General features: G+C 38.8%; 1 protein-coding gene across 1 annotated transcript; it reads right to left on the reverse strand.

Annotated features, from left to right (window-relative positions):
- Positions 1-19: 19 nt before the first annotated feature.
- Positions 20-5,671, reverse strand: LOC137273632 (uncharacterized). Its single transcript, XM_067806399.1, has 4 exons — positions 5,533-5,671; positions 3,730-3,892; positions 1,175-1,199; positions 20-480 (listed from the first exon to the last, which is right to left on the reverse strand). The coding sequence occupies exons 1-4, from the start codon at positions 5,551-5,553 to the stop codon at positions 393-395; spliced, it is 297 nt and encodes a 98-aa protein (XP_067662500.1). The 5' UTR covers positions 5,554-5,671; the 3' UTR covers positions 20-392.
- Positions 5,672-24,696: the final 19,025 nt, after the last annotated feature.

Raw genomic sequence — 24,696 nt, forward strand, 5'->3', positions numbered from 1 at the left:
AAACATCACAAACACAATATTGACTGATAAACAATTACTTTATTTATACAGATGGACCAAGGTATACAAGCATACATACAGATAATGGAGTACACAAGGGGCAAACAGAGACGTTTCCTGAAATGTGTACACATGTGAGAAACTTGAGAATCAAAACCCTTCTATGTTAATTCATCACTTCGAATTTCTCACTGTACTTGGTTTTCTCAGATCAAAGTCTACAAAATCGAAAGAACAAGCGTTTCCATTCTCGATTCTTACAAAAACGAATACAGAATTAACGTATGAACCACTTGGCTGGTCCCTGTTTCCAGGGCAACGCTGAGTGATGAAAAGGGAAGACAAAGAATGAAGGTTCGTATGTTGAGGTAGACAATCCTTATGTTGAGAGTTTAGTTGGCAAACAAGAACCAGTATGGATTGAAGCCACCTTGAGAGAGAGCCATGTACCTCAACCATGGGTTGTCAATCTGGTTGAGTCTGAAACAAAAAACACGGAGACTTTTGGCAAAAGTAATCTTTGACAGAATGGAGACCAAACAACGTTCAGCATCTACTGAAAGTTTGTTTGGTTATTCATGTGACATGTGCTTGTCACACGAATACATTGAACTGGGTAAGCCAAAAGGATACCATCATGTAATTACAAAATCCAAAACATGAAAAAAGACACCATGACTTTTGAGCCAGAGCAGATATTCTCGCCCAGGGTGCCAAATATTTTCGCGAATGGACGAGATATTTTAATACTGCTCCAAAGTAGCTGAATTAAGTCAATGTGAGTCACATTCTGTGCCATAGCACTTATAAAGATCATTTCATTAATTTACAATCCATAAAATACGAAAAAAAAAGAATTTTGAACAAATATTCTCGGACATTAGCCCGCCTAGGAGAAGGGTTAGAAGTGTTCCATATTGCCTTTTAAGCAATCCAGGAGAGGTAGGCACTATATGTAACGCGGGCAAGGAACTACAGTACGGCATCGGCATGGACACATAATTGCCTGCAGTCAAAAACTCCAAGTGCTGCCTAGTGACACATGGTATATTGCGGATTACACTTATGAATGAAATACTAATTCTTGTTTTTTATCGGTCAATTCACCGGTATCAAAATCTGACTACTGTAGTAACGGACTGTTTGTGAAATAGGCAAAGCTGCATATACTTACATGTAGAATGACCACGGGTTGAAATCTGAAATAAAAACGAACGTATCAATGACAGGTAAATATAGACGACAACAATATCTCAGCATCCGTTCGATATGTCTGCTGAAAAAGAGCATACCATTGTACAACACTGAATCTATCACGAGTATGTGTTTCTTTGAGTGGTATTCGGTTGCACAGCAGTTTACGGCGCCGTCTGTACACAGTCACGACTGGGCCAGACAATCAGGTGATCGACACCGTGCCACACATTGACAGAGCATACACTTATGAATCAATATCATGATAATACAAGACGTATCATGAGAGAGGGGCACCTGTCATAGACACATGGGAAGATTATACTGTGACATTACACAATTTATCTTTGTATTCTTCACATTTGAATATTTTTTGAATGTATATATTTGTATATATTCGCCACATATATTTTTTCTCTGTGTATGTATGTATGTATGTATGTATGTATGCATGTATGTATGTATGTATGTATGTATGTATGTATGTATGTATGTATGTATGTATGTATGTATGTATGTATGTATGTATGTATGTATGTATGTATGTATGTATGTATGTATTAGAGTGAAAGTTCACATCCATTTTGAAGAGTTGTTAACATTGAAATGACACTTTAATCAGCCCTCATTCCATGGCTAATTAAAGTGACATTTGAAATATATACAAAATACGCACATGCAAAAAATATACAAATATGAAGAATACAGAGATAAATTGTGCACTGTCACAATATGAAGAATATCCTACTTCAGTCTTTCGGATTGGATGTTCTCCCAGAAGGATCGGGATTAATTTTTAAAAAATCCACCACCCGTACAATAAACAATTCCTTGAATCTCGTTAATATCAATACAGGAAGATCCCAACTTTCGGATATGTTTGTCCTCCGAGATTGATAGGAATTTACACAAATTAATTCCCTTGGGACATGTGATAAACAATTCCTTGAAGCTGCTTATTTCTACACATGAGGATCTCAACTGTAGGAGATTATGTCCTCCGGGAAGGATGAGAATGTAAACAAATTAATTCCCCCTGGACAAGTGATGAACAATTCCTTGAAGCTTGATATTTTCTTCACACGAAAAACCCAACTTTTATATGTCATGTTCTCCGTCAAGGATGGGAATTTGAAAACAATTAATCCTTTCGTGACAGATCATCTACAATAGCAAGCTCATTATTGTAGAAGGCCAACAAAAAGAGGCGAAAATGAACATCTTTATGTGCTATATATATGAAAGAAGTGATCCGATGACATGCTTGAAGTATTCCTTTAATGTGTATATAAATAGCGAAAGACTACACCCTAAAACAATGAACGCCCATGTCAGGTTCTTGCCGAAGGCTAGTGTTAATGTGTAATCCATCAAGTAGTTTCACAAGTGGCAACTTATGTTATGGTGACGTGAACGTCCACTTGTCAAGCCTGTAGAATATATAAAACCACGGTAGTAAACCGACTGGGATTTTGTTGGTAGGAGCCTACCAAGGAGTTTAGAACTTAATTTACTCATTTGACCAGGATTATTTGTCAAGCACTTTGTGAAGGGTATGACTGTGTAGAGGGATATATTATTAGTAACACTGTAGCTATGCAGAAGCAGTTATTAACAAACCGCCGTCATATAGCTGAACAATTGCTGAGTGCAGCGTTAAATACAGACTGAGGTCATCATATTTGTCACCCATTATAACCTTTAACTGTTCAAGACTTTGCGAGCTCTGTATGATTACACCGTTGTGACGAAGTAGTACACACCCGAGTGAGTGAGTGAGTGAGTACGCGTTTCTGCCGCTCTAGCAATGTTCCAGCAGTATCAAGGCTATCACTTTACATGTGGTGTTCGAAAAGGTTTATTATTGACACAAATGATACAAAATTATTATTTTCATGCAGGATATGCATATGCAATTAAAACATATGAATCTACGTGTGTTGCTTGAAGTGGCTTGTAATTGGAACTGTTGAGTTAAATCATAAAATCGGAATGCGTAGTGAACGAACGTATTGAAAACTACTCATCATTTTATCTTGATTTTAGTTTCTCACCGAAACCAGCACGGAGCGACTTTCGGATTGTTTGTCCTCCGAGAATGATCGGAATTTTCAAAACTAATTCTATCCGGACAGATAAACAACAATCCCTTGTCTAAACATAAAGATTACAGCTTCCGGATAATACGGATTGGATAAATATAATGCTTAAAGTTTTTTTGCGTCTGTGAAGTCGCAAGGTGTTTGCTATGATTTAAAACACATGACTAGAACATCAGAATGAAGAATTATGACACTGTAATTTCAGTGGAATTACCATTCACATTGGAACTACCAAAAGGAACTACAATACCTGCACGTGTCTGTGATTATAACCCATTGCTTTTTTCACTGACTACCCCTTCAAGAGGATATCGAGGTCAAATTCTGTTTTCAAGAGTAAAAATCCTTTGGCCCGAAACCTTAGTACGCATGTAAAGGGAGTATTATCAGTGGTCCCTTTGAGTTAGCTATAACCGGAGATTACTATACTTACATTGTTGTTGTTGCTGTTGTTGAGCCATTCTTTGCTGCTGCATTCGCTGTTGCTGCTGTGCATATGTCGAAAGAGGACCTGACATCCCGGGGGCGGGACCCGTTGGCGTTGGGTTGTTCTGTGACGGCCCTTGCCCATACACCACAGCCAGTGATGCAGCGATCTGCGGAGAGGGACGTGACAGGGGAGACATTAACGGCATTACGGAGAGTGAGTTTAGTTTTACGCCGCATTTATTAATACCACTGAATTTCTGGGGACACCACAATCGGCTTCACACATTGTACCAGTGTGATAAATCAATTTCGGGTCACGTTGTGACGAGCAAACGCTTTAACAAATAGGTTACCGTCCCAGAGTCAGTGAGTTTGGGTTTTATGCCGCTTTAACAATATACAAGCACGGCACGGGACACCAGAAATGGGTTACACAGTAGCATTAGAACACCGCCATGTGCAAAGTGATAATGTTTAGCTAAATGCACATCCAAGGGTATGGTATGTATTTGTTCCCTCAGTATCATGGTAATAAATTAGACAGAAGAGGAGAACAAAATAAACGTGATCACCGGTTTACGCGATACCGAGACCTGGAGCAAGACGACCAGACTTATGGCCAAACATGACTGAGTGGGATTGGGATGAGGAACAACACTGTACAAAATCTGTTATGCCGTAAAGATATCATTTTCCGGTTTAAATGTAAACCGTTTTCGTCAACACTCCCAACTGTGATACCTCTTCCAACGACTAACTCATCTATGGTCTTCAAGACCGTCGAATGGTCCTGGAGAATCTACTGCCAAACAGTGATATGTCTTTCGCACGACTGTCTCGAAATAAAAACAGCGGCTGTGTCGAACCGTGCATAACTCGAAGTATTTATTTCAGTACATTAAAAATAGAAAAAAAGAAAACAAAGGTCTCTAGGAGAGATAATATATTGCTTCAAACACCATCCTACACTATAGCCAGATACTGATTTACTTTAAAAAAATTAATATAGTTTTGAAAGTGAACACAGACAAATATGTAAACGCAATCAATGAACTACCTTTCAGTTGTACGAAAATAGGAAAATGCACCAGATATTTGTGCGAGAAGCGGAGTTAATATTTTGTTTGAAGACTAAAATGTATAGATAGTCAGTGGTTACGCCCCTTTTTCTCAATACTGCAACCATGTCATGGCGGTGCATGGCTTATAACATATACCTATTTCTAGAATCAATCATCAGCAATGAAAACCATGTTCCTCGTACGCGAGAACGTATTTCAGAGTACATCGAATACAGTTAATACATTGTGTGACATTTGACTACATCATCGGTTGCAGTTTCTGGTTTTCAGATCTCTGAAGAACAGTATTAGCCACCAAACGTTGAAGCTCATTTAACTGAACATTTAACGTTAGGTGAGAATTTTCTGTTTTATTCACTTCTCTTCTGACAGTTTCTTTCCAGAGAAAGGCTCAAAATGGAATCAAAGCGAAGTAATCATCAGTTTGTTGGACGTTTCAGTGATAACCCAGAGTCTAGCATAAAGGCAAGTTTGGCGCGATCCCCTAAAGAGTTTGGTCTGTGAAATAGTGTACCCGCTCTCGAATGTGACTAGGACACAATGCAACTATTAAGCCATTCATAATTCTGGAAGTCTTAAATAGAATCATTTGATTTCAGAAATATCAACGTATACCAGTATATGTTTAAAAATTTGAAAACAAGTCATGAGCGAATGAGAAGCGTAAAAATATATATGAGAACACATCTGTGAACAGTTGGATATATCAGTTCACATATACTCACCAAGAGAATGCACAGCTTCATCTTTAGTGTTATATCTGATGAGGCTCAGAAGTTGCTTGGTGTTGTTGGACACAAGTGGAACTAGAACATTAATATATACCCTTCCGTCCGTGTCACGTGACAGTCTCCTACGGTCAGTCCATATATCTTTCCTCAGAAGAGGAGGGGAGGAGAAAGGGGAGGGGGTCATGGCTGGCTGGAGATGGTGAGGAGGAGACAGATGACTTCAGCATGTCTTCAAGCAGACACTCGTTTTTCATGATGTGTCAAGTTGCTGCACGCATATCTCCGTGATGGGCATTTGTTGTTCTACCTGTGACGTATTTTCAAGGGGGATACGGCGCCAGGTGTGATATACATCTCGTCATGTGGATGGGGAAGTTGATTTTTTTTGCGGACACGCGTGTGTGAAAATAATGTCATCTTGACATCGATGATCTCACGATTTTTCTTTTGATGTATGTTCCTGGAATCTAGCATCCTGGTAATATTTCTTTCTTGAAATATGCCACAATGTAAATACATCATGACAGCTGATCCATACCAGTAGTGACAACAAGGTTTTAATGTACTCGTCAAATCTTTGAATTATATCTTGTCAGTATATGATACTTATAAAATGGAACTAGTATCTGTGATACTCACACACAATTGTTGTAGTTTCCAAACTACATTTTAGTAAAGACACTCCAGTCTGATCTGATCGTTCATTATTAGCCTATTTTCACTCTTAAACACATTGCCCATTCCGATCTATTCTATTCTATTCATTCCCATGGCTGTGGTTTGCAGTGTAAGCGTGCTTCATGGGACGGTGCTATTGAAACGTTTACCCTCACACAGTGAATAACTGTTGAAGTACATTTACATACTGAATAACTGTTGAAGTACATTTACATACTGGATAATTGTTGAAGTACATTCACACAGTGAATAACTGTTAAAGTACATTTACACACTGAATAGCTGTTGAAGTACATTTACATAGTGAATGACTGTTGAAGTACATTCACACAGTGAATAACTGTTAAAGTAGAGTTCAATACTGTATAGCTGTTGAAGTATAGTCTGGTTCATAATTATTGAGAATTTTTCTTCTTACTTTGAGCTATCCTAACACCTCAACTGATTCACTGATACTTAAAACTAAGTAATGGTATAAGGGAGGTAACTCATCTTGGCCTACTGAGTATAGTACAATTAGAGTTACCTCCCCTGAATTTATAGCAGACGTCATTTTTCCTCAGCACTGTCAACAATGTCTGCTGAAGATAAAAGAAGGTTGATTTTTGAGTTGTGTAATCAAGGAATTGATGCTGTAAATACACTGGCAGAGAGAACAGGAACTCCTCTTTCTACTGTGTATAGGATTAGGAAGAATTTTAAAGAGGGAAAGGATTTTGGGCACCAGAAAGGAGCAGGGAGATCCAGAAAACTGGACTTCTCAGATCGCGTCCGGCTGGGAATTTTAGCGTCTAAAAAGCAAAGGGCAAGCATCTCCAACATCAGGTATGAAATGATAGAAAGGGGATCAACAGTTGTATCAAAATCTACAGTTAGAAGAAATTTGATTGATCTTGGATGGGAGAAAAAGACTGGAATTCCTTCTCCTCTCATGAAACAAGAACATAAAGACAGGCGTGTTGAGTGGTGTTTGGCACATGAAAACTTTGACTGGGAAAATGTTACTTTTACTGATGAAAGCTCAATATGGGTATATCCCAATAATGTGAAAATATGGACAAAGTCTGCGTCAGCACCGTTGTATCGACGACCTAAATACAGCCCAAAGTTTCATGTATGGGGAGGGATATCCTTATTAGGAACGACCCCGCTGTGTGTGTTTGAGGGAAATCTGACAAGTCAACGCTACACTAACATATTAGATCATTTTCTCCTTCCAAGTGCACATGTGTTTTATGGAAATGACTGGATTTTGCAGCAAGATAATGATCCTAAACACACCGCAAAACATGCCAAGCAGTGGTTTCAGGAGAAAAATGTGACTGCATTACCATTCCCTGCATATAGTCCTGACTTAAATCCCATTGAGAACATTTGGGGGATGATGAAGGAATGTGTGAATCAAAAGGGGTTGACAAAAATTGAAGACATGAAGAGAGAAGTGGTCCGATACTGGGACAGCATAACTCACGAGACACTAACCTCTCTGATAGGAAGTATGCCTACCCGTCTTAGACTGTGCCGTGAAGCTCAAGGAGACTTGATAAAATATTAAATTGTTACCTACACAATATGAAAAGGTCAGTTCACTTTCACAATACATTCAATTTTATCTGATTTGGTCTCGTTTAATAATATGAAATGCTTTAGCTATTCTCAATAATTTTGAACCATACTGTACATGTGCATACTAAATAACTGTTGAAGTACATTTGCATAGTGAATAGCTGTTGAAGTACATTTACATAGTAAATGACTGCTGAAATACATGTACATAGAGGATAGTTACTGGACAACATTTATGTAAACTATTGGAAGACTTGTAAATAATGGACTTTTTATAAATAGTGCATTTAATGAATAACAATTGAAATATTGTTCCAGCTGGATAAGTGTTGAACTAGTGTGTCTTATGAATAACTGTTGAACGATTGTGTCTGATTAATAACTGTTGAACTAGTGTGTCTGATGAATAACCGTTCAACTAGTGTCTGATGAATAACTGTTGAACTAGTGTGTCTGATGAATAACTGTTGAACTAGTGTGTCTGATGAAAAACCGTTCAACTAGTGTGTCTGATGAATAACCATTGAAATACACGAACATAATCAATATCTTGGAAAATCTAAGTTCACACAATTGAGCAGTGGGAAAATTTGAACTAAAAGGAAATATGTATATAAGAATAACTTTAAAATTGGTATGCGTTGAAAAACTGTGACCACCATTGCAGAATGAATAACTGTTGAATTATGAGAAATAGAACAGAGAACAACATATACAGAGTCAAGAACTGAAGAATTATGTGATGAATGACTGTGAACGCCGTAACATAAACTGTGGAATTTTAAGATTAATAACTGTGAACACAATGAACAGAATGGATATGAGGATGTTACAATAACATTAATCATAAACGATTACATGTTAGTAAAGGATGGCTGAGAAACAGTTTCCACGGCTTAATAGGCATTTAATCATCATGAACAACAGTAGAGATGCCTGATACATGACTATGGAAGTACCTGTTGAAACATATAAGCAAGGACAGAGCATCCTCAACAGGTCGTTTCTGTGCAAGCACATGCACTTGAGAGTACTGATTAGTCCGAAACTTTCTACTTGCCTAAAGTACATGTATGTAGACAATATCATGAGACAGTGGAGGATACGTTTTTGCAGTAAATAAAGGTATGATGCAAAATCTTTGATAATCCTCCAAGATGTTCCTTGCATAATATTTTGGCTTAAAATTTATTTATTTTATTTATATATTTTCTACAACAGGTTCTTAGCGAAATAAATACATAAATATTTTTTTGTGCACAAAGTAATATTTCTTCATAGAGTCCGTCAAGGATGATAGATAGGTTTAATTGTGTATAGATTATTTATACATTATGAAATAGAAACATTCCTTTGACACACGTAATTGGTCAATAAAATATGTGTTAGTGCGAACAGGAAAACACGCTACACTGTACAATGCAATAGCATTCCGTTCGGTTATGATTGATGCAATAAAATACCCATAGTCACGTATGTTGTGTTTACTTATAAAACAAACATGTCAACTCAGATCCAGTGTCAAAGTGACCGCTGTTACTGACATAATCCCATAATATGTTATAGGTGACTGGATGAACAGCCACTCTCGTCTCGTATATCATCGCGAGATACAAAACGTGCTTTAGCCATAAGAATTCATCTGAAGTCAGGTCTTGTTAAGTACATGAAAAAGGACCTTTTTCGTTTGAGTGAAGAGAGGCTCTCTATCGTGGCGACAGGTACATACACTTATATCTGAGACAACTACCGTATAAATCAATTCGACTTCCAGAAACTTGTTTACATGCTAAAAATGACCTCAAGGTGTGTTGTATCAAAGAGCAGTTGTGTCCGAGGACTAACCCGCGGCACCATAAGTATATATCAATTATAGATTTCATCACTCGTTCGTGTACTAACTGCCTATGTCAGTAGCAAAGTCACGATGTACACTAAAATGAAATTAAACGTTACCGGCCTGCCTCTATGAAGTACTGAAAAGCTATCTCTACACAACATCTGTAGAATGTGTAGAATTATAAAAGAATCATTCATATGATTTCTGTCTTAGAAACCATTTCCTGTTGATTTGCATTAGGGGAAAGTAAAACTTATTCATATTGTGAACATGTGTTAAGGAACACCTATAATTATCTTTGGTAACATCTTTGCTTGCAAGGAAACTTATTTCCATTTTCATATATGATAGCAATATCAATCAATCGTCAAAACATTCAAGCAGTACTGGCATCAATCTCACGTGTAGATGATTCTATAGTGCATAAGCAGAGACTAGACTGCATGGTATGATAGACAAGTGTGAGAATACGCAACGATTAGCAGCTGAAGAGAAAGAACCATTGGGATGGTGCAGATGGGTTGGACATACAATTCTGTTGTCGAGGGTGTCTATTGCACGTTAGTCCTCCGGATCATATATGCTGAATAAAGCTATTAAGGGATCACGATTAGTTTGAGGCAAGAGCAAGCAGAGCACGCAAATTCATGATGCATCAAAATATTCAGTCATAAAAAATGCATTAGACCTTTCTAAGCTAGAGAGTAACCATTATTGCTGAATGAAGGAAGGAAGGAAGGAAAAAGGAACTTAAACCGAATGAACGGGTGTAACTGTTATTATCATTTGCAAACGTTCTCTATTTCACGATCTAAAAGTGATGTAACACTGCACTAAGAAAACATGTTAAGTGTCATAAATTCTTCATTCCATATTGTTCATCGTACAAATCACTAACACGTAATGATGACAACCGGCGCCCTTTACAATCACACAAATAGGCAGGTCAAGTCAACTATTCAACCAATACAGGAACACATAGTAAAAATCAATCAAACATTCTTCCCGTCACTCACTGACGCACACAACATCAGGTATCATATGGCATGATAAATGCCTGCACAGACGTACGTGCAAATCACTTAAGACACTAGATTCAACTCATTCTGCTCAGCGGTAATGTTTAATCTGCTTAACATTTAATCACATGTAACGGGGCCTTGCTATTAAAAACTCGGTCAAATATGAGGGGTATGTGACCTGTTTGCTTGCCATCTAACATAACTTTATGGCATTAATGGTCTAGGCCACGCTTACTCACGGTATACACCATATGGAGAAATTTGAAAGTGTTGTCCACCTACCAACCAGGGTTTATAGTACTTTACTGTGACTTATTAGAGGATTAGAGGAGACTGACTCAAGATACGTATTACACTCTTTAAATAAATGTGAGCTCGGTTTGCCCTGGTGCTATTGCTACGTTTACATCACAATAGTCGTGATCGTGGGCTTCACCGAAATAGTACGTAGCAAGTCAGTGAGTCAATGTAGTGTTACGCCGCACCTAGCATCTATATAACGGCGGTCTGTAAATGATCGTGTCTGGACCAGACATTTCAGTGATCAACATCATGAGCATCGTTCTAAGCAAATAGGATACGATGACGTGTCAACCAAGTCAGCGAGACCCACCACCCAATCCTGATCCCGTTAGTCGCCTGTAATGAAAAGAATGGGTTACTGAAGACCAGTTCTTGCCCGGATCTTCACGGGTCACAGAAATATGAAACGCCTGAGATCTGGATCACTATGGTTTATCGTTCCACATAAAACTGAGCCTACCAGTGACAAGAGAACTAGTATCCATTAACCCATGCTTGTCGTAAGAGCCGGTTAATGGGGTCCGATTGTCAGGCTCGCTGACTTGGTTGACACATGTCATCCCTGGATTTTCTGGCCCAGACCCTGTTATTTACAGACCAGTCATTATATGGAATACTGCCATGTGAGGCACTCACTCACTCAATCACTCACTCACTCACTCACTCACTTACTCACTCACTCTCATTAATGTTCTTCGGCCATGGGTTCACGAAACAACTCTCACTAAAGGTTTGTACCATACAACCCGAATATTGATGACTGCAGCATTAAGCAATCCAGAAAAATACAACTGGCATGCCGATGTACCTGTTGATACTGCCATAGTCCACGGCAGTGGTGACCTAACGCCCCCAAAATAAATGTCAACCAACAGTGAATGGAATACATGGCAACATGTCAACAGAACAGAGTAAAATGCACCTACTGGTAAGGAAATATATGACACCTATGTCCACTATGAGTGAAATTGATGACAACCTTGTACTCAACAGTGCGTGTTCACGGACAAAGCACCCTTATACACTGTGTAAACTGTGAAATGTCAGTTTTGATGAAGATGAGAATGCAGTGCTGTACACCAGTACAGAATAGAATGACGTGTGTCAGGACTGCAGCGTTCATATTGTGATACTGGAGCAATCTGACATGTGACCTGAAACAGAAAGAACAGGGCCAGAAAGAAGGTCACGGTACTTCGCGACACCTTAGTACTTCGGGCGACAAGCATGTCATACCTTTTCGAAAGGTCTCGTGGTTGTCACTTGACAAGAAGGACCTGACACTCCTTGTAGGAAAGTCAATTTTCCGATCAAACCATTCTCAAATTAGACAACTATTACCACTTTCAACAGCTATGACAGCAAGGTAGTGCACTTGGTCCGGTCTAGTGAAGTCAAATTTGAATCTTGTGCAGTTTGGATCCAGGGCTGGTTCTTGAGTATACGCTTCTCACAAAAGTCTACCACAGGAAGTAAGCTGCGCCCTGTCTGGCACGTGACAAGTTAGCATAGGTAAAGAGGGCATGGAACCATTTTAGCCGAAAGCGATTTACAGGAGCTATTGCCTGGAAAAAAACTTTGTTTCAGGTATTTTGTTGAAATGGGAAAGTGCGATCAATTGTGTATTGCTTTTCTACCAATATTCACATTAATATTCTGGTGACATGACGAAAATAGTAAATACTCCAGTTTTTGTTCAGAGAATAAAATTATGAGCAACGCGAATGCCGCGAGATAATGACACTGAAAAATACTCATTCAAGTCATCGAACTGGGCCATTCCATAAATTAGTCGGAATACAGTACTTGTACGAAAAACACATGGCATGTTCAAATATATAAATGACAACAACTCTTTTATCTTCTACACTCGCCGCTGCGAGTATCTGCAACATTGGTGACGTGGACTTATCAAAATTTATTCACTCACTTGATGTTTTAAGCATCTCAATGCCTTGTCGTTATGTTCCGATCAGGAGCATGGTTGAAGTAGCTGAAAAACGTCAATTTGTGAGAACATCACGGAATCATCAATATAATTTGTGTCCGTGATATTATGCTTGTGCAAACAATTATGCATGTTCACATTTTACCTATTTTACACAGTTTAACCTGACATGTTGTGATGGTGCACCGCAATATATGCAAGACTATACTCGAAATAAAACCTGAGTCATTTATTTCCGCTCAGCCATCTCCGCATTGTAAGAACTTAAGTTTAGTATTTTTTTAGTAGGTCCAGTATTAATCGGTCACTGTGACTCCTTTTGAATTCCAGTGTGGTTATATTAGATGGTTCCATTAGACATGTATATTTATATTTTCAGACACTAACCGCTCTGGCTCATGTTGGAATAAATATATAACTTTAATGCCCCATTTTTCACAGATAAATATATATGCATTGTTTCTCTTAACACCGTGAATGCAACAATATTGAATCAACGCGGTAATTGAAAAAGATTGCTTACGTTTTTATTACTCCCAAGTTAAGACTAATAATTAAATGTGGAAAGATATTTAGATTATGATATTTCGTTACATCTCAGATCTATACTGTCGAAACATAGACGTGGTAATTTAAATCTAGCAGTTGAAGCTGGAAGACACAATAAGGTTAGTTGCAAAGAGGGATTATGTGTATTCTGTAAACTGAATGACAAAATGTTATTAAAGATGGATTTCATGCATTCCTTTAGTGTGAACGTATTTCTGATTTAAGGTTAAGGCGTTTTCAGAAATATTTGATTGATTTTGATCCAAATGCCAATTTCAATATTATGAAAACAAATAGTATCTGTATCAGAAAAGATGTTAGTATATGTCTCTATTATGTACTGTAGCGCATTGTCACACTTAAGCAACATGTGCACTAAGTGCAAATAACTATACGATGGGCCTGTTGCCTTTTATTGAATAAATGTATGTGTCTGTTTTGTATGTCTGTCTATATAACAGATTTTGTCACGGGTATTTACAAAACAAACACACTTATACATAGAAAACATCTTGAAGGTATTTGCTGACATTAATTAATACCGCTCACACAGTGCAAGGTTAACAAGCTCTGGCATTCATCCTCATCACAGTAAAGGGCTAAGATCCCATACATCGTCGCGACTGTACACAGCAACTTGACAGAAGACATTAATAACCCTAACTGTGACCTGGATCTTCTATATATGTATCGCATACATTATTCTTTATGATATTTTATGTAACATATATAGTGTGTGCTGTATACGCCCTACGGTTTGTATGGATAAGATTTTGTTCTAGAATAGTCAATTATAAATAAAACTTGAAATGTAAATGTGTTTTTGATGTGGTGTCCTTATTTATTGCTGTCACAGTTGTATATTAAAGTTCAACTGGTTTGCTGAGTAGTGTACCTTTGTCACAGCAGTATCTCTTGTTGCTGTAAGAGATAAGAGTCAGTGAGTTTACTTTTAGCAACATTTAGCAATTATATCATGGAAGGGGACACCAGAAAAGGTTGTCGGAGAAAGAGCACCTTTCAAGTCAGACAAGATCTGAACGGGGAGACGAAACAGGTCTCAGACACCGTATGGATAAGGGAAAAAAAGCAAAACATTTTGGCGGATCCCACCTATTATCGATGATAAGGAAAGTCAAAACAGTTTTCCGTATGACACCAATTGAAGGAGAGCCATACCATTATGTCATATCCTGGATATGACAATGATAATAGGAGACCCAAACAATTGGGTCAGGCTCCACATTTGATGTCGATAAGGAAAGAATCAAACAATTATGTGAAGTCCCCTATTTGACGCCGATAAGGTAAACAATTGTGTCTGGTTCTACATTTGATGTCGATCAGGGAAGAAGCGGGTCCCATAGTTGACGCCGATAAAGGAAGAACCCAAAAATTCTGTCAGTCCCCACATTTGATGTCGATAAGGCAAGGACCAAACAATTAATATTATGTCACATCCCCTTTTGACGTCGATAAGGTAAGAACCAAACAGTTGTGTCAGATACTATGTGTGATATCGTTAAGGAACCAAACAATGTCAAACAATTTCACACCGATACAACCATCTGTGAATACCAAAAGGCGAAAGACAACTGATTCTATATGATGTGGCGTAAATTCTGGAATGGTCTCAACTTTCAGCTGTTATTTTCAGAATGAGATGCTTGTTGCTTCTCTATTCCAGTTTGTCTACATATAGGAGAGACAAACAGGTACCTCCTTACTAAACAATTCCATTCCAAACGAGGAAGTTATACTATACCGCTAGCATCCTGTTTGTTTTCCAAGGTATCACATGCTATGTCTGTGCTAACAGTCTGAGATTTACTTAAGGTTTGAAATAACGCATGAGCCTGTAAAAAGCTAGAGGCGGGTTAATCTGACATCTCAGCTACTTATTTATCTGAAATATCTTCGCAAGAACAGGATGGGAATGTGCATAGTTATAGGTGAGTTTGTCTGATATCTCAGATGTCTGTCAAGGAATGTTTTGGAACAGACATAACAACAAAAATACCACCACCACCGACAACAACAACAATATCAAAACCACCAACAGCGACAAAAAATACATGTCATAAGGAGCCTCTAGTAAATTAGAGCCCATTGTACGAATTGAATCATGTGATTAGCGCGCATTGATGAATCGATATCCAGTGGCTGGGATAACAAGCCAGGGTGTTTGTGAAAAGGAGCACATATATTTCCACAGCCCAAGTGCGTACCCTCTCCACGACCTTTTCAGCACTTTCCCTTAAAGACGATAATTAATCACCGTAACCTGAAGCATGTCCACTACAGTAAACTAAACACATTCATACTGGGAACTAAGTGTACATAGACGGGGATTAATTACCATGGTTTAATCACAGCTGTTAATCCTTGGTTTCCCTGACATGTGTAATAGAACATGTGTATGTCTATCATGTGTCAAGGTGTAATATCCATTGCATATCGATTACATGATGATGACGCTGAAATAATGCATTGTACATCTACTGTATATGATAATGAAGGTGTAATATTGAATTAGAATATGTCTATCGTGTGATAATACAAGCGTAATAACGCATTTGTATGTTTATTATATGATGATTAAAATGTAATATAGCATTAGAATGTCTATCATGCAATGACGCATTTGAATATTATTATATGATGATAAAAGTGTAATTGTGCTTTAGAGTATCTGCCATGTGATAATACAAGAGTAATAACACATTTTTACATTTATTATATGATAATGAAGGTGTAATATCGCATTAGCATGTCTATCATGTGATAATCCAAGCGTAATGACGTATTTGTAAATTTATCATATGATGATGAAAATGTAATATAGCATTAGAATGACTATCATGTAATGACGCATATTTATATTATTATATGATGATGAAAGTCTAATATTGCTTTAGAATGTCTGTCATGTGATAATGCAAGTGTAATGACGCATTTGTATAGCTGTTATATATGATGATATATATATGATAATGTGTAATAAGGTATAATATTGCGTTAGACTGTATATCATGTAATTACACAAATGTAACAACTCGTTTGTATATCTTTTATGTGATAATGCAATTGTAATAACGTAGCTGTGTAGTTATTGTAGTCATTATGGTAATGGAAGTGTAACAACGCATTTGAATATTAACCATGCGATACTACAGATGTAATAACGCAGTTGCGTATCTATAATGTGATATTGCATATGTAGTGTCACATTTTATATCAATAACATGTGCAGATGTAGTATGGTATTTTTTCTATCGCATGTCGATTTATTTATCGTGTGACAATGCAGGTGTGGTATGTTATCATCTTTGTAGACCACTCAGATAACAAGACAGGTGTACTTTATGTAACATCCGGTTATACAGATGCAATATCCCTCTTGTATGCCCACCGGTAATGTATATGGAATATCACTTTTATCTACATGTGTGACTTATATACATGATGGTGTTATATCGCCCTGCTCTATCCAACAAACGTTATACAGATACAATATTGACCTTGTATATCTACCATGTCATAATGTGCATTTCATATTACTTTTATCTGTTTTATGTAAGTGAATACGGATGTAAGGTCCCTCTACACTACCTAACTTCGTTTATTCAGCGCAAAATCGACCTTGTATATCTACCATGAGATAATATATTTAATATGATGTTTACCTGTCTGACGAATGTGAATGCCCGGTGTAACATCTATTTTGCCTACCCGTCAGCCTCAACATTGAGACCACCATACTGAACCACCGCAGTCGTGACGACAACGAAGACCTTTAACTTTCAGGTGTTTCCCGTGTATACCTCGACTGACAGATACGAACAAAGGGCTTCAATGCTGTGGTGCATTCCAAAGTAAACATCGTGAAATGAAGAAGGGCGTGCTGAGCTGGCTTTCGTGTTTTACTCTATTTTTGCTACAACATGAATTACGAGCTTTTCCTTATGGTTTGAATTTGAAATAGGAACAACAAGTTGAAAGTTTTTTCGCTTTTAGGGGCATTTTGTAACAATTGTTTTCGGTCAAGGAGCTAAATATTTCAAGGACATCAAAGAGAGAAATGTTTGGTATGAGTGAGTGAGTGAGAGAGTCGAGTGAGTGAGTGAGTGAGTGACTTACTCTACCTCAGTAACGGCAACTTAGCGTTGTCCAAAGGTAATAGCCAAAATCAAAGATAACACCTATTTGCGAGATGAGTATATATTGATGTCGACCGTTGCTATAACTAAAACATCGTGTTCATCACTGATTTAGAGTGATCGTTTCATGTATCTTCTACCAATCATTTACTCTTAAAGCACCGATCGGTCGATATTCTCTGCCGACCTTTTACATCATAAAATAATGTTCAAGCTTAATGCTTGAGGAGAGCTCGCAGATTGCCATGGCCTTCTCACTGCTGATACACAAGATACACTGTGACGATATATCGTGGGTTAGATCATAAGATCGCCTGGATCCTAGCATTCAGAAACGTATTTACACACACATTTCATGTCTGGTAAGGTAATCAGTGTCTTTCCCTGCCTCCCAACGATACAGAGAGTGATTACCCAGTGCTATTTAGGAAGTGGCCAAATATTAATGTTACATACAGCATTACACTGTCTTTGTAAAGTACAGATACTAGGGCTTGTGTTGGGTTGAGTCCCATCCATACTATATAACAGGATCCTTTTATGTAGTAATAGGGTAGAGCCTATTTACCGTTATATCTTTCTAACGCTGTTTCTAATAAGCGTGATCCGCCCTTCTGATTCGAACGGTGGGTTGCCGATTATCTGACTCTGAGGAGGCAGCACCTGATCAATCCAACAAATGTACCAGAGTCTGTATTTTACTAACAAAGTGTAATCTCAAATACAGTATATGTTACAATATCAATAGTGTCCGGAAGCATAAATGTCATGCAATATGAAAATACAACCTAATTAAACTAACCACTTTCTCGCATAATATGACTATTACTTCCTGTGGTCTGTATCCCTTTTCTAAAACTGAGAACGATAAAATGAAGAAAAGAACGCTTCCAGAATCCACGTCTGTTCACATTCAAATGACGATAGGCTAAAAACACGGAATATTTGTTTGTAAACAGTAGCACAACGTGACCGTTCATATTTACATAATTATTCACCCGCTGATACAGTTCTGAGCCGTTGCTTTTTCTTATCGAGATAATATGAGATTATTCTGTGTCGTGATAATTAATTATATTTAGTAAGAGGAGACACGTATAATCTTTGTTGATCACACTCTCGCGTACGTCACTGATAGGTCACAGGTCTAGTTTCGTGACATACATAAATATCCCAGAATGATCACGAACACAGTGACAGCGCCCAAATTGCTACATTGTACCTGTCGCATACCATAAGTTCCCTCATGTGTCACACGCATGAAAAATGGTATACTTATGTGTGTATATGTTACAGTCAGATTTCATAAAATGACTAAGGGGTTCAGCCATTTCGCGTCATTTTGAGTAAAAACAATCAATATAAATTTTACTGCAGTCATTTCATGAAATTTCGTTTCATCAATATGTGAGGAACAGGGGTTTGTGAGGTGTGGCTGCTCTGGACACAACAAGTGTCAAACAAGCAGGTGTACATGCTTCAAAGACATGCTGAAGCGCAAAATTCGCCACGACAATTGTTTTAACTGTACAAATAAGTGATATTCAAATTTTGACCCACTTTTGTAGATTAAGTAATTTGGTGAAATTTCATGAAATGATGAAGTATATTGATTGTTTGTTACACAAAATGACGCGAAATGGCTGAGCCTCTTACTCTTTCACAATCTGAGTGTAACATGTACAAACTGACCTTTAAATGGTGATATTCAGCAATATTCCGTCTACATGGCGGCGGCCTGTAAATAATCCAATCTGGACCAGACAATCCAGTGATCAACAACATGAGCATAGATCTGCGCAATTGGGAACCGATGACATGTGTCAACCAAGTTTATCGAGTCTGACCACCCGATCCCGTTAGTCGCCTCTTACCACAAGGTCAGTCGCCTTTTATGGCAAGCATGGGTTGCTGAAGGCGCGGACCTTCACGGGTTATACTTAATGACGGTGGATGGATTATAATACGGGATTTAAAGATTAACAATAGTTTGCAACTATAGAACCACATGATGACACTTGACATGCATCCCTGATTTACTAATCGGTTTATTGACGCCAGTTTGATGTGTAAACATGGCGTGAACATGGTCAAGTCGGTTTTGAAGAGCATTTCCGTCATGCTCGACGGTCGCTCAACGTTGTGATGAAGTAATGATAACAAGGAGACGCATTCCGACATTCCACATTGACGACACCGAAATTATGTCCAATGCCGTCCCCTATTTTGACATGAATGTATATTTCTAGCTGTGTTTTTGTTTTTGGTGAGACAAATTTAACTTGCCCTGTGTTTGTGCCATTGATGGCTCTGTAAAAGCGAACTTCTAGTATTATCCTGATGTGGTGTTATCACAGACGGGCTTGTTTATCATAGTGCACAAGAGGTAGACGGCATTTGTTTGTCAGCCGAAACTGTTATGGTACATACACCAATGTCTGCCACTAAAATATATGACAGGGACGCCCACAAAAAGATCAAGCTACCAAACAACATTGTGAAAGCTATGGAGCAAATGACCTCAAATTGGCGCTCAGATTCGTTTGTGGACAAATTTACATTTTTATATTATTTAGATGAAACCAAATGCTGAAAGGCACCTTATACCCTATATATTAAACACGTTGCGGAATCAACATCATTGCTCAATCAGCGTTAGAAACACTCTACACGCTCACTTACTATACGCACGGAAGAGGTGTGTGAGTGAATAAGGTTTCACTCCGCTTTCAGCAATATTCTAGCAATATGATGCCAGGGGACATCAGAAATGGGCTTCAGATGTTGTGCCCAAGTAGGGAATCAAACCTAGGTCTTCGGCGTTACGAGCGAACGCTTTTGCGACTATCCTACCTAACTGAGATATTGTTGCCAGTACGCTCTGGACGTCAAAGAGCATCGACTCAAGTGTTCGAACGGCAGTCAGAAGTGATACACATAAAAGGTGAACATATACGGATGTTAGCTCCGTTATCCGTAATGTAAGTATATTGTTACTGTTCCAGGACATAATAGTCGAACCAATAACAATAAATATGAAAATGGTCTTCAAGCTCATAACAAGAAACCGGTTGAAACAAGAACTGGTGTAAGAATATAGGTAAAAACCCAAGTGGCCTATATACCACTGCCGTGGCTTTAAGAGCACCCACTCATGACTCTTCTATGTTGAAGACGTCCTGGACGTCTTTGGAAGACATTAACGTCAAAATCACTCAAACCACTCTCAATGGAGTTGGCGTTGTTCTCACTAAAGCGTGGAACAGCATGAGTCAAGATCACATCGAACATCAGAACATGCCTTGAAGTATGAAGCATCTCAGGCAAACTGAGGTGGTTTCAACACTGGGCCGAATTTCGAATTTGACTCACGACATCTTTCATGTCCTAGCGCACGACCATGGTCAGCTTTTCATAATTATGAAAGACTGGGGTAATGAATGTCTAGTGGTCCTTCGTCACATCGCAGATACGGGCGGGATTGCCCACTGTGTGAAGCACATTTTCGGTGTCCCAGGAAATGAGATTGCTGGGTAATTGCTAGAAACTCACTCACTCACTCACTCACTCACATTATTACAATCTACACGATCTGGATGAGTTGCCGATTATCCCCAAAACACAAAACATCAGCGCCAGAGGATTGGGAATGAGTGAAACCCATTTCTGGTGTCACCCGTCGTGATATTGCTAAAAAAATGCTAAAACGGAGTAAAACCACACTCATTCAATCATTCCACAAACCAAAAAGCCACAGGGAAGACTTATAAGGCAAAACAGGCATGAACACCTCCGAAACAGGTCACCGATAAATAGTTCTGACGCTTGTCATACTATCTTAATATAGACAGGGCGTTAGCTGGAGATCAACCATGGGTTGTGCTTGTTCAGGTTTAGCTCTCGCGAACCGTAACACAAACACGTTTCCAGCCTTCTGTGTCCTCTGGGAGCAGGAATAGATAATTTCACGTGATTCAGTCACACCATGAAGAGCTCCTTTTGACAGGTAGAATGTTTTCTGGACAACGCCTGTAAAATATTTACACCGTATTTATTTTGTCAAAAATTCACACGTTGTCATACCATACTTTTTTATTTCGCGCACCCGCATTCGCTCCCCACCATACTGAAGTACATGAATTCAGTCTAATCAGCAGAATGAAAATACACTGCGGGTTTAAAAGTGTGATATTCCAACATCTAGTGGTAGCCTGAAGTTACGTCAACAAAACGACAGGACAAGACATGAACGGCTAGTTCCACCGAATCGCTTCAAACGACCATTTTGCGATTCATCTTTGCCATACAATCAGTCATGGCTATCACCGATGTATCATTGAATCGCGGAACAAATAATTCAGGACATAACACTTGATGTATTATTGTAAAAGGGACAAAATATACTGCCCATGGACCGGCGTGAATGTTACCAGTGAAGGTGACGGTTGTACTAATTAACATTCTTAAGCGGAATAGTAACGTAGAGCTCTCATCGCGCATAGGACATGCGCTGTCAGCTAGAGCTTAGACTGTCCGGATCAGCGCACCATAGCGGATTAGTGAGGGGAAGATAAATTCAAAATTATTGCCCACTGAGATTCTATGTTGAGACCCTTGGCCCACTGGTCAAACAGCCATATACTCAAATGAATAAAACCGGCATAATGGCACTGGGGAGTTTAGGACAACGTCCAGATGTATTATGTGATGTCATGTCGGAAGGAAAGGCCTAAGCGATGTAGGTCACAGATTATTACACTTCGGCAAAACCAACCAGCACGGATACTGTGCAGACAAACTTACAACCACAAATGGGGTTAACATGATTCGAACCCACAATTATAGGGTTCTTGAGTGCCCAAGTCACAACTCCAACAACTTACGGTGACGCCATGAGGGACAACTGCAGTTGTAAATCGAACGAAACTTGTAAAATATGGTGTTTAGTGTGTCATTTTGTCAACATAATTTGATCCAAGTAAGAAAGTGCAAGTATGTATGGCTTTATTAACAAACCTGCACTACGCGCCCTTCCGGATCGGCCCTCAAGGCAGAATATGAAGAAACTAGTGGATTGGCGGTTATCATTATTTTAAAAGAGCCGAAGATAGCTGAAAATCAGGATCGTGGAGCGTAGCTGAAACATTTAACAACTTTGGGAACTTCGGACACAGTGAAAACAGTTCAGTGAGCAAGCAAGCTTAACGGCGTCTGTTATGAGCAGGTCTCTGTGATGCAAATGTCCTTTCCCCCACTTTACCTCTGTCACTTTGAATTCATGATTTATTTCTGTGTGTACATCCCACTCTACACTCTCTAACGTTTTAACCAGTTGAGCACAGGCTACGTAAAGTCTAAACAAAAGTGACGCCTCGTAGAATAGGGTCAGAGTAGCTTCCCATTGATAAAGGGCTGTTGTCAAAGTCCTACTGACACATCGCCGACCTTCTGTCATGATCTGCAAGTAAGAACACTCCAAGAAAGCTAGCAATGTTTTGATAAAGAGATCAAAACAGGTTTTTCAACGGTAGAATTCAAGGGTGACATTGTATGATTAAAAGGTTATCAAACCTTTCGAGTTTGCTAAATAGCTTGAATTAAGAATAAACACCGAGTATTCAGCTTGCAAAGATTTGTGAAAGATGGTGTTTATTCCAAATGCAAGATCATATCTACGAACAAAATTAGCGATATCATGTAAAGGGAAAGAGAACATTTTTTTAGATTTGGATACATAGACTTATTATGAAATTGAATTATTAGAATTAAATGCGGAGACAGGTATTATTTAGGGGTGGTTATGCAAATATCTGTCCAGTATGTTTTCTAAATCCTTTGGTCCTGATGAGTTATGTACTATCATATTTCGGCGGTGAATCATAAATGCCACGCATTGGCGGCGAGTAAAGGATGCTTCGCTTCAGCTGTGAGTCTTCAATGAAAAAAGTTGACAATATGTCGTAGTTGCTTCACGTTATCTGCGAGTCATTGCTCCAATGTGTTGATAGTGAATCAAAGTCAGTTAAATCAGTTAGTTAACTGAAACCGAGTTCATGAGTTCATCGTGTTCTCAAGAAACGTTTCCCAAAGTAAATTATTCCTTATTGTTGTTACTGGACCTACCGACTTGATGTAAACAAGGAAGTAGCAGCATCATATTCATTTACAATGTGAAGATGGTTTTCCATTCTAATGATTGGAGTAACATATTTGACTGTCGAGTTGTCAAGACACTCTGACATATCACCACAGACAGATCATGGTGACAAATGCATGGCATGCCCACTGCGTGAGAGTGATGAGTGGTAATGTCATCTCCACTTTATGGGGTAGACAAGCTACAACTATGCCCTTAATCATTGTGACTGTGACTTAACTGGCTGTTGAGGGCGATCGAAAATATGAAGGGTCTCTGGATACAACATTCAGAGAAACTTACCGACACCCATTTTTGCCCTGTTTGCAATGAAGTGAGTGATAATGCTTTTACGCTGCTTTGTGGGAATCGGACTCGACTCTTTGGCGTGACGAGCAATAGGAACGGTCTTTGGATAGTACTATCTTGACAACAAACCGACATCCTTTGCTGTTCTGTTTGTAAGGTGTGTGGACGACGTTTTGTCTTTCAGGTCGACCACACAGGTGCATTTCGCGACATGTTCGTGAACGTCATAGGCCACAGCTTTTAGCAATATTGCAGCAGTATAACGGTGGGGTACACAGGAAATGGGCCTCGCAAAGTTTAGGTATCACACGCGTGCTTATGTGAACCTACTTGCTTAGAACTAGGTTACGAGGTCGAACGGTATTCTTTCTGAATGTTATTGACAATTGGGAAGATCATTTGGACATTCGAGTTGTTGGTTGGTTGGCTGTTTAACGCCGAACTCAGCAGTATTCCAGCTGCATGGCGGCAGTTTTTAAATAATCTTGTCAGTCCGGACAATCCAGTAACCAACAGCATGAGCATCGTTCTACCCAGTTGGAATATGATGACGTGTCAATCAAGTGAGGAGCCCGACCACCCGATCCAAGTCCCGTTAGTCATTTCTTACGACGAACATGGCTCACTTAAGATCAATTCTGACCCAG

This window comes from Haliotis asinina, chromosome 2 (genome assembly GCF_037392515.1).
Source record: "Haliotis asinina isolate JCU_RB_2024 chromosome 2, JCU_Hal_asi_v2, whole genome shotgun sequence".
Classification (NCBI taxonomy): domain Eukaryota; kingdom Metazoa; phylum Mollusca; class Gastropoda; order Lepetellida; family Haliotidae; genus Haliotis; species Haliotis asinina.